General features: G+C 39.5%; 1 protein-coding gene across 1 annotated transcript; it reads left to right on the plus strand.

The window, feature by feature from the left end:
* Positions 1 to 6256: 6256 nt before the first annotated feature.
* Positions 6257 to 10993, plus strand: GJD2 (gap junction protein delta 2). Its single transcript, XM_041402009.1, has 2 exons — positions 6257 to 6400; positions 7045 to 10993. Exons 1-2 carry the CDS (start codon positions 6330 to 6332, stop codon positions 7886 to 7888), a joined length of 915 nt encoding a protein of 304 aa, XP_041257943.1. The 5' UTR covers positions 6257 to 6329; the 3' UTR covers positions 7889 to 10993.
* The last annotated feature ends 1316 nt before the right edge of the window (positions 10994 to 12309 follow it).

Below are 12309 nucleotides of genomic sequence, written 5' to 3' on the forward strand. Positions count from 1 at the left end.
TTATTTTTCTATTGTTCTGGATATTCTGAAGCATTCAATAACTTTCTCATAATTCATATTATGCCATAGGAAATTTTAAAATGTTCTGGTATAAATATCTTCAAGGTTTTAAAATTCTGGCTCATCTAAAGCCAGTGGGAATTGCTATTAGTACAATGAAAATTTACTACCACAGGATGGAGATATTATGATATAAATTTTAAAGGTATTATTACAGTTAAATATAATTATGTTTCTTCTGGTGAAAATTTGTTACTCTTTTTGATGGAAAAGAGAAAAATAAGGTTTGCCAAACTGAGGCTAATAATATTCTGCATTGGCTCTGGCATACTGGTGGTATAATTGGCTGGTATTTTATCACAATTCCCTAATCAGTCATACTGGGCTACATTTATTTTGTAATATGTATCTTTGAAAGAACAGACTCTATGAATAAAATCATTTGTTCAACAGTGAAAAATTTTGACTCCCATATTGAATTAATTATTATATTATGTAGATAGTAATAATTATGTATGTAGATATTTTTTGCATCCTTAAAATGTGTGCTAAATCTGTTTATAGAGACACAGTCTTTTCTTCACACTCTTTTCTGTCCAAGATATTTTTGAAAGGCTCTTTCATTAGTGTATATGAAAACTTAAAAAGAAAACTGAAATGAAAACCCACATAAGATTGGCTTACAAATTTATGCTTAGATCATCATAATCCATGAAATTGCATTAATGGATGTTTGGATGCTTTAGCACAACGTGAATGTTTTTTTTGAGATTGGTGAGAGTTAGAAAGGAAACTCAACAGACTGGCAGCAGATGATCAGGTCAGTAGAATATTTTACTTATTTTGTATTTCTTTGCAGAGCCTGTCAAGTAATAAGTATTTGTTTCAAAGATATTTTCCTTCCCGTGGTTGCATCCTACCTGAAAATAAATCTGAGTTTGCAAGAAGTGCAAATGCTGCTGCATTAGGAGCTGTAAATATGCCAGAAATAAATGCAAGTGTAATTCACTATATAGGTCCAAGTTATTTCCTAGGAAATTGATTTGAGCTGTTAATTTGTGCATAGAAAGGTCCCTGCGGACAGCTTACAAGAGCCCCATAAAACTTAGGTGATTTTTTTCTGTCAGGAAATAAAATATTCTGTAACTAGAAAGTATGATTATTTTTTTTGTTTTTGTTGTTGTTGTTGTTAAAGCAGATCTATTTTGATATTTTAAATTCCCTTAGCTCAGAAGATTGTGGAATATTTACTTAGTACCTGCCCCCCATTGTGAATATTTCTCATGGTAGCCCCCCTACCCCTTGCAAAAATAGTTATGGAACTTCAACATGACTTATGAAGCCTCACTTTCAAAGTTCATGACTATTCCTAGATTCATTCCTTCTTCACTGATTATATTCTTTGCTTTCCTGAATAGCTTTCCATTTATAGCAATCTTCATTTGTAGATATGGACTTCTGATGCATAATAGAGTCTTAATTTAATTATTAAGTTAACTGTTTTGTCTGTTTGTGCATTAAAGGAAACCCTGAATTCTGTGCACTTGACACTGCTACTGTCAAGCATGAAGCATATAAATGCAGGCTCTATTCCATGCTCACAGCAAGGACCACAAGAGCCCACCCTGCGACTGACAGCTTTGACACAAACACTGTTGACTTGGATGGGAACAATGTTCTACCCCTTGCTTGGCAGCAAAATGAGTATTCTTGCAACGTTGCTTTCTCCTGTGAAGGACTGAAGTCATTAGCACATTCAAATCTTTTACCTTTTGGGATGTCATTACCTTCAAAACTACAGAAAAAATACACTTTCTCTGCTGTGATATACTAGAGTTATCTTTGAGGGAATTCCATTTGAGAAAAAGACACTGAGAGGGATTTCTTATGAAGATCTACATTTAGCAGCTAATTGCAGCTAGAATTGTAGCCATGCAACATACACACAAATGCTCATTTTAATGAGAGTGAAAGTGTAGGTAGAAACAGATGACCTAGATGATTTTATGAATAAAAGATTTCATCTGATGCAATCATTTCATTAATACACACATGGCACCAAATGAAAACAGAGCATAGCAGATGGCTATGAGAGGTCTTAAAAAGACATTTTCAGTTTAAGTAGCTAATGACTTAGATTTCATGGACAACACCAAATACTATCAGAAATGAAACATTTATTGTACCAGTCTTCCAAAGAATGTTCTAAAGCTTTATGAAAGTAATGCTGAAAAATGCAGTCACATTATATGCTATACAGATATCGGGCAATGTAATTTTTTCACAAAAACTGCTAAAAGAAAACTCCATTATTTTCTTTATTAATAGCCTATATTTATTTAATTTTATTATATTTCATTCATTTGCTTCAAGTTTGCTACACACGGTGGAAATAGTGGTTTCCAATGTAACAATGAAATACCGTCATTTGCCATGCAGTTTTAGAATATAAATATGACATATATTCACATACTATGATGATGGATACACTGCAAGCAGCTGCAAAAGATTGCATTGAGGGAGACTGTTGGCACAGTACCAATAATTGATTTGATTTATTTTAAGATAAAATATTCAGAGTAAATTTAGAACAAATGTATAACTTTAAAAGGAGGCAGCGAGTGTGGAATGTAAGATCTGTATTGTGTTTTTACATTAGTAAACCTCAGCAGAGAAAGTAGTGAAGCAGGGGAATAATGCTGTTTAGCACTGGCCATGTGGCTACCTCAGCCTGACCCCCTCATGTCATCCACGTCCAGGTTGCAGGGGGTCTGACAGACAAGCCAAATGTGTCAGTTCTGCTCTCAGTCTGTTCTGCTCCGTCCTTGAGGAATGTGCATTCTGCAAGACTTGATTGCTCTCCAGACCCTTTACAAAACCAGATCAGGGCAAAAGGGCTGGATTTCTTAGAGAGAATCTGGCCTACAGCTTCTTACAGACAGATTAACCTCAGTTTGGCTTCAAACTGAGGACACATACAGTCTCATTCTTCAGACCTAATCCAAGATCAACTTAGTCTACATTACTTCATCAGAAATTAATATCACGGCCCTGGCATCTTTGAACACATGCAGATTGAATTTTCTTTTTGCAAAGCTTGTTTGAGATCCTGTTAGGAATGACAGGGTTTATACTGAATTTGGATGGAACAGGAACACTTAGTCTCTTTGAATGCAAAGCACAAGGAACACAAATACACCCTACTACCCAAAAGCCTATGTGTGGAATAGCAAGCTGATTTTTCTTCCTTTCTACGCAACAGATAAGAATATTGAACAAGACAAGCTTGTCCCTGTTGCGAACTGTTATTGCTGCTTCATTAGGAAACAGTTATTTGTAAACCAGGAGATAAAGTTTTATCTTTTGATAATCTTGAATGCTTTTGAATGAAGTGTAAGCATGGGTTTCCAATCTGAATATCTACACTGTGCAACATACATCCACACCATCTCTGGCAGCCTGCTGCTCTGCAAATCCTGGTTTAACATTGGCTGAAGCATTCAGGGAAATGGTGTAAAAACTAAGATGAACCTTTAGAAGCTGAAAATCTTCTTATGTCTACAACTTACTGTCATCACTATACATAGTCTGAGCACTTTTTGATTTAGACAATTTGTCAGATAAGTCCAGAGGTTGCTGTTACTCACATAAAGGATAATGGAAATGCAGTTAATTGCATTCTTCATACACTTTTTACTGTTGTGTAAAACATTCAGAGAACATCGCGTTGATTCTTATTACTTCTATTTTGACAGCAAGTCAGGCCTCAGATAAAGGACAGAAATTCATAGCCTCCAAAATCATACATGTAAATTTAAGATATAAAAACTTCCTTTGAATTTTTTAGCCTTGTAAAATTAATGTTGGCCTTCTCACTGAATTTTTTTTTTTTTCAAAACTCACCATGGTCTGAAGTCCTGTAAATTTTCTCAAGAGAAAGACCAAGTATTCTATGAGTGAATGTGGTTGCAGGGTGGAGTATGAGGTTACTGCTGAAAAAGGAGATGTCAGGTATTCCAGAATGAGATGCTACTCCTGTAAAAGACAGTCTGAAAGAATTTAATTTCAAACCATAATTAATTCAAAAGCAATTTAATAACAATGTTTATATGTTTGCAGAATTCATTTATGATATTTCACCTCCTTGTCTTCATGACTTGGCTGTCAGTACCACAGCAAACACTGATTAACTGTCAATTAATAGACCAGTGTTTGACATGATCAGAATGTAATTCTTTTTCATTTAAGGGTCCTAAAACCTCAGATAAATGGGTATTCTATCCCAGTACTAGGGAACAGATTTCCTTTGTAGAAATTCTGTTATTTGTCTATGGAGACAAAATCTTGTCTCCTCTCTTCAGTGACTTCAAACATGGGTTTTCCCTCAGTTTGGTGTGTTAAATAGGATTATCATCATTAGCTTCTTAGCATATTCTCTGCCCTCTCTCATTCTACACATGCCTTACTGCTTCCCTTACTGCTTTGATTTCTCTCTTTTTCAGATCCATCTGCAAACAGACTGTTTTGGTCTATATGAGACACTCAGTTGTCAGGGTAGTTAGATAGATACCACAGGCCTCTTAAAACAAACCAAACCAAACCAAACCAAACCAAACCAAACCAAACTCCAACTTATTCTTTTTAGCTTTGGTGTTGCTGCAGCAGCAATTTTTAGAAACAATATACAAAAAGCCAACAACTCTTGACTGGGAGAGAATAAAAATCTCACAATTTCTGTGCAGAATTTCTGTGTATTACTGATCCTCTTCTGTTTGATACTTTCCTAATTCAATCAGTCAACTGACCCAGTATCACGTGAAGCAGAGACCATCTGCATACTCCAAATGAAAAGACAACAAACCTTGGGGAGTCTAAAGCATACAGATGTCTTCTTGCACAGATGAAACATGGTCCCATTTATTCAGAAAACAATTAACATCTTTAATATAACATGGAATTGGTTCGTGAGCTAAAAAAAACCCAAAAAAACAACAAACAAAAAGAACACTACGCTATTTATTATGGCCTGTGCAGTTCTGCTTTAGAAAGAATTTGATTTTACTGAGTTCAATGGTAGGAATATTATGATAAGACTGATAAAAATTTTTCTTATGTTTGTTCTTTAATGAGATTAGTTGAGCTGGTGTGAAGGTTTACTTGATTATTTTGTAAATATACAGAATACGAGAATATATTTTACACTGCTTCACTGGAGAAGTCAGTTCCAATTGGTACCAATGTTTTGTGTGGAAATGTTTGGTGATGTCTCAGGTACAGTCTGTAAGGGCATCACTAAAATGAATGAGAACAAAATGTGGAGACTGATTATAATGCAGGGATTTATTCAATATACTTTTTTTCTTGTACTGTTTAGAGATGCTTTTTATGAAGATTTGGTGTCTTTTTTAGCATAAATACAATCTCAGTCTCAGACTTCTCTGAAACGTGTATAAATGAGCTTCATTTCCCTGCAGTGATTCTTATAACTGTTATCAGGGGAGAATAAAGATGCAATTTGAAGTCAAATATCTTCCAGGGCTTAGCAATTCTAACACGTAAGGTCACTGCTGTATTCCACTTCTGTTTTGATCTCTAGGAGCGAGGCAAGGGGTCAGGGGCCCGTGGCTGGAGGGGCCGTGTGTGGTCCTGCGGTCCTAGAGCAGCGTTTGGGACGCTGGCGGGGCAGGCTCCCGGGCGGAGCGCGGGGTGTGCCGGCGGGCGGGGGCGGCGGGGCAGCGGGAGCCCGGCCGGGGCGCTCCGGCAAGGAGGCTGCACAACGAGCCTCGTGCCTGCCGGGGCAGCCCTTCCTCCGCCCTCCCTCCTCCTCCTCCGTTTATTTATTTCATTTATTTTTATTGCATTTATTTGTTTGTATTCACCGGAATAATAAAAAATGAGAAAATCCGAGCGCTGCTTTTGGCTGCTCTCCACCAACCTGTCAGTGACGCAAGCGGAGACTACTTAAAGGCAGATTAGAGGCAGCAAGACATTAAAGCCAACCTTCCTCCCTCCACGCCGCCGGTCCGCCCGCCGCGCCGCGCCACGAGCCGAGCGGGCCGGCCCGGTGGCGGCTCCCGAGCGGCCCCAAGCCCCGCAGAGCCGAGCCGAGCCGAGCCGAGCCGAGCCGGGAGCCCTCGGCAGGGCTGCCGCCTCCCGCCCTCCCGCCGCCGGACTGCGGGCAGTAGAGACGGGCTGCTCTTCGGTTTGTTTTCCCTCCCCCGAAAAAAAAAAAAAAAAAAAAAAAAAAAAAAAAAAAAGGGGGGGTGAAAAAGGCAGAAGTGAAGAGATCCCCTACGCTTGCCAAAGTCTTTGTCTCCGGATGAACAGCGATGGGGGAATGGACTATTCTAGAGAGGCTACTGGAAGCTGCCGTGCAGCAGCATTCTACTATGATAGGGAGGTAAGGGTCGCGGGAGAGCTGCGGGGAGCACGGGGGGATCCCCGCCTGTCCGAGCCGGCCGGCCGGGCGGTCGGCGGCGCACGGCGGGTCCCGGCTGCGCGGTGCCCTTCGGCTGGGCTCTTTCGGGGTGTGCCTGGAGCTCGCGTGTGTGTGTGTGTGTGTGTGTGTGTGTGTGTGTGCTGGGGAGGCTGGTATGCGGCACGGAGCGCGGAGGCGCGGGGACACCGCAAGCGCCGCCGTCCTTGTCCCCGAGGAGCCACGGGGCTCCGGACGGCCGTCGGGAAGACCCCCCTGCCATCGGGGTCCCGCTGCCGGCGCAGCCCCGCTCCTCCCCCGGCCGTGCTCTCGGGGGCCCCAGGGCCGTGCGATCGCCCTTCGGCCGAAGGACCGGGCGGGGGCCAGCGCTGACCGCCGGCCGCGGTCTGTGGCACACGGCCGCGCCGAGGCCATGCCGCACAGCCTGCGCGCCCCCCGCGTGGAAGCGGGGCCGGTCAGAGGGGCCGGGCCCGGTTCGCTGTGCCGAGGCCGGTGCCCGTGTCGGGGCCGGTCCCGGTCCGCGGTGCCGCGGCGCCGGGGCCCGGTCAGCACTGGACAGCTCCCGGCCGCGCGGCGGCGGCGCGCACTGACGGGCTTCTCTGTTGCAGGATCCTGCTGACCGTGGTGGTGATCTTCAGAATTCTCATTGTGGCCATTGTAGGGGAGACGGTGTACGATGACGAGCAAACGATGTTTGTCTGTAACACGCTGCAGCCAGGCTGCAACCAGGCTTGTTATGACCAGGCTTTCCCCATTTCTCACATAAGGTACTGGGTGTTCCAGATCATCATGGTGTGCACTCCCAGCCTGTGCTTCATAACATACTCCGTTCACCAGTCTGCTAAACAAAGGGAACGGAGGTACTCCACTGTCTTCCTTACCTTGGAAAGGGACCAGGATTCAATGAAGCGTGAGGACAGTAAGAAAATCAAGAACACGATTGTCAATGGGGTGCTGCAAAACACTGAGAACTCCACCAAAGAGGCAGAACCAGACTGCTTAGAAGTGAAGGAAATCCCCAATCCTGCTATCAGAACTACAAAATCAAAGATGAGGAGGCAAGAAGGCATTTCTCGATTTTATATCATCCAAGTGGTCTTTCGAAATGCCCTAGAGATTGGATTCTTAGTGGGACAGTATTTTCTGTACGGATTCAATGTCCCTTCCATGTACGAATGTGACAGATACCCTTGCATTAAAGAAGTAGAGTGCTATGTTTCTAGACCCACTGAGAAGACTGTATTCTTGGTATTCATGTTTGCTGTCAGTGGGATTTGTGTGGTGCTTAATTTGGCAGAACTGAACCACTTGGGCTGGAGAAAGATCAAAATGGCAGTGAGAGGAGTACAGGCAAAAAGGAAATCCATATATGAAATCAGAAATAAGGACCTGCCAAGAATGAGCATGCCTAACTTCGGCAGGACTCAGTCAAGTGACTCAGCTTATGTGTGAGGCTGTGACAGAACTGAAACACTGTGCCAGGTGGAACAGACCCAGATACCATTAGAGAAAGGTACATTGCTTAGGCAAGCATTTTATCAAACCACCAAGAAAGCCATTAAGGTATTGGATCTCCACTTACTGAACTAGCTGCAAAATGCAGCTCTATATAAAAGACTGAAAAAACAGCTATAAAACCATGCTTGACCTAGCCTTACAGCACAGCTACTATTATTCCTACTTTTCTTTCTAATGACTGGGTTTTATCTGTCAGTGAAACAGCTTTTTGGTCGTCATTAGGATGTTTACAGTTTGAACTGTCTGACTAATTGTTGTAAATGTGTAGAATGTTCATATCAAAAACTCTGCAAGGATACTCTATATGGGGTGGGGTGGGGTGGGGGACGCTGTTGCAATGTGCAGGCATAAGCATGTTTTAAAAGGAGGGTAAGCACACTGTAAGGAACCTAACCACAGCTCAGTCAGGATATCTGCGTTCACGTATCTCACAGATGTCTTATTTTGTTTGTCTAAATCACAGACTCTATTCCTGGTGTGTATTACTATCTATTTTCTATCATGGTTTGTGCATCAATTAGTCCTGCTAAAAATAAATGCTGAATATAATTTTGCCATTTTTTCTTTGCCTGTCCACACACACACACACACACACACACACACACACACACACCAGAGACCTTAAACATCTTGTATTAGTTGTTAGAATATATCAGTACATTTTGATTGATTCCCTAATATGTGCATGAACAAGATGGAGTTGGTTCTTGCCAGCCGAGTTATGCATTTACCTACAGCCACCTATGATGACACACATACCAAAGGAAGAGAGTTCATTGCATTTAACTTAATGAACTTAAGTTCATTAGTTCATTTAAAAGATGAATATATCATCTTTTATCTGCTCTTATTTATATAAGTGCCATACTTGAAACATCTAACTCTGTACTTAGTCAAAAGGTTGTCTTGGGATACCAGCTGGAGTGAAATGATTTTATACTCTCTTTTGTTTATTTTATGTGATTTGGTTAGTCATTGCAATGGTGTAAAAAACAGCTAAAGTATCTATTGATAAATAAATTCTTGCCTTTTTTTTTTTCTTTTTTTGTAAGCCAGAGAAATTTGTTCTTTATTCTTGTATACAGCTGTAAAAAAACTTACAGGGTTAAAATAATTGACTTACAACAATTATTCTTCAGGGTTTAAAATGTCTTGTTGGTATTCTAAACTCTAAGCGACAAAACCTGGGAAATCAGGACTGTTTTTTATGTCTGTTTTCCTCCTTAAGCAAGCTTCCTCTGTCTTTAAAGCCTGATCCAAAGCCCACTGACACCAACAGCCTTCTTTCTGCTGACACTAAGGGCAACACAGTTGGCTGCCAAGGTCACTCTAGGAATAGCCAGAATACATTTACCCGTAAATGAAACAATTGCAGCTTTTCATCAGGGAATCCAAATAGTAACCTCAACTTTTCTGCCTTACAGCTGGTTTAAGAAATATGTTGTTCATGTCCCATCAACTTACTGGCAAGCCACTGGGGCAGTCTCAGATGAATCTCTGTTAACAGCTATTATCTTAATACAGAATAGGTTACTAAGGTTTACTTAATGATTTTTTTAAACTTTTTAAAAATTCCTTCTGAATACAACAGAAAATATTTCTCTGGCAGCAGTAGGAGTTGGATCAGGACTAAAAAACATATAAGTGCATTTCTAACTAAATAGTATCTGCCCTTTAAAGAAAAGGGCCAAAATGGTGCTGGAAAATCTGGGGTACTTTATAACATAAGAAGGAGACATGGGCTCAGCATCACAAATGGCCTTTTGATTGTATTTTATGTCAAGCCTGAAAATGGATTTATTATGTATTGGCTTGGAGATGATGCACATAAATCTTTTCCTCTTGGCTTACAACAAATACCTTAACATTCCATTCTTGTCGTTTGCCAGCATTGTCACTTTAAAAAAACGTTGATTAATTCTTAGATAGTCTATCCATTATCACTTTCATCTGTTGTCTTTTTTCTTCCACTGTGAAGCATTAAAGATGTGTCATGTTTTTAAAGATTTAAAAAATATTTTTCGTTATGTATAAATTTAAGAGTTTTCCTGATTTGATGATAGAAACCTCTAAAGATGGATTTCTCAAATTCTTTGTGATAAAAACGCACACTGATATTGCTAGTTGACTGCATGCTCACTGGAAAACTGCATGTTATTTTTAGAAGGACAACATGGCAACTAAAATCTCCATCTGCAAAATAACAAGCTTCTGAAGATTATTATTTGACACACAAATCCAAGTCTGATTTTAATTTTGCAGAGTCCTGGGATGGTTTTTAAAATCTCATTTTGAACAGATATTGAAAGGAAAAATATTCTTTGATAGTCATTAGCACTCCTTTAAAGTTGAAGAAATGAGACATTGTGTGCAAAGCGCTTGATCCAGTACAAATTAAAGTTGAAAAAGCAACTTCATTGGGCTTTGCTTCAGGTTCAGCATATTTTCCTGTTAGGGGGAAGCCCTAATGCAAGTTTTTTTCCAGTGGCTGCATAGCAGTTTTCAGTCAAATTCTAGTGAAGGTGCATGTCTTGAAAGAGATAAGATTTTAATACCTTAAAATTTTAAGGTAATATTTAGAAAGTATCTGTTTATATTAGTCAATGCAAATGACTCAGTTAATTAATTTTTTTAAATGTAGTTGCACATTTGTACTCCAGTAAGTTGGGATTCTTCAGATTTGTCCAAAGACAAGAATATCAGGAAATGTAAATGCTGATTTATGTAACAGGATCAGAGATAAAGTAGGCAAAGACTTATATTTTGATCAACAGAAACATCATCCACTATACTTGGAATATAGCTTTTAATATTTCAGATGAGAGATGAAATGTGTCAGGAGATCAGTTGTTCTAACCGTCCTTTTAAATTGTTATTTTTCATTTCTTACCAACTACTCATTTGTCATGGACAAGAGAAATATAGCAAACACGTTTTTTGTCAATGTATGTGCGAATCATATGATTAATGCTAATGGACTGTTTGCATGAAAGCTGACTATTCATTTACAGAATAAATGCTTTAAAATTGTCACAGCAATGGAAAAGTGTGTTAACTGAACAGAACTGAGTGAACATGAAGCTGAAGAGCACATTACTGGCTACTTAGGTCTTGCTCCTGCCTCAGTGAAATAAATTAGTCTCACCATTTACATCTCTATAAGGATCAGATATTAAAAATGAAAATTGAGTTAATGTTTGTTTTCTTCATTGTTTACATTGTTTTGCACTGGTGGAAAACATTATGTGTCATGTTAAGTGCAGACATTAATGCTATATTCACTAAGCTCCTATGGAAAATTGCAACACAATCTAATAAACCATCACTTCCATGGAATTTTAAAATGCACATAAAATAATGACTTTTTTCATTTCTATATAGACTTGATCTTGTGCTTTCCACACCTGTGTGAATTTCAAAAACTATTTACATAGGAGTTATGAACCATTTCACCAGATATGTATAAGATACAATGAGAGTCCATTAAAATATTTTTTAAAATAAGAATTTTATTTTTTCGTAATGAAAACTAGCCACATTTTTACATGTAACATTTTTGCATACGGAAGGTGAATTCACTGCTCCCATAAAGAGTTTAGTTTTAGAGACCTCTGATGAAGGGTTTTCAGGGGAAAACTGAAGAACGGAGACATCAACTGGGATTAATGAATCACAGAAGTGGTCAGATGGATTTTACTTTGTTTTACACTAAAGAAGTAAGAAACACTCAGAATCTTCAGAGTGGGTGCAATGCTTTTCTTACATAATACCTAACAGGGTAGGACAAAGCTGCTGCTATGTAGAGAACTGTAGGAAAGGATGTACATGGAACGTTAAGTGTGAGGAAGTATTTTCCTGCAGTTTTAAAAGATTATATTTATTTCAGGGCAAGAGGCTGGATCAGGTGGACATCATGCCTGCATTCTTTTGGCTTTATTTTGCTTGAATATAACTGTTTCACCTTGCTCCTTCAGGAAAACAGGTTAGGAGTCTTTGTTTGGTGCACAAGTATAGAAATGGGAATTAAAAAATTGGGTCATATGAGGAGAACACAGGCATATGTTTTCAGTACTTAGAGTCTGTTCTGGTACTTCATGAATTTAATGACAAGACTTCATTTTCTGTGGGATCAAGTCAATTCTCAGCTGGGTGAAATGCTTTTTTTCATGAGATTAACAAGAGAGATTACAGCATTTCTGTATTGCACACCCATCCCTGGATATTTTGGAATGTTCTTTCCGGAAATTCTATTTTATTGTAAGATTTCAGAAGACACACTAAGTTAGTATCAGCTACTAATACTAGATCCTAAACATCACCATCGTCTCAATGAAATTCTGATAGTGTCTCTATGA

This window comes from Onychostruthus taczanowskii, unplaced genomic scaffold (assembly GCF_017590055.1).
Source record: "Onychostruthus taczanowskii isolate IOZ18803 unplaced genomic scaffold, ASM1759005v1 scaffold1, whole genome shotgun sequence".
In the NCBI taxonomy this organism is placed as follows: Eukaryota; Metazoa; Chordata; class Aves; order Passeriformes; family Passeridae; genus Onychostruthus; species Onychostruthus taczanowskii.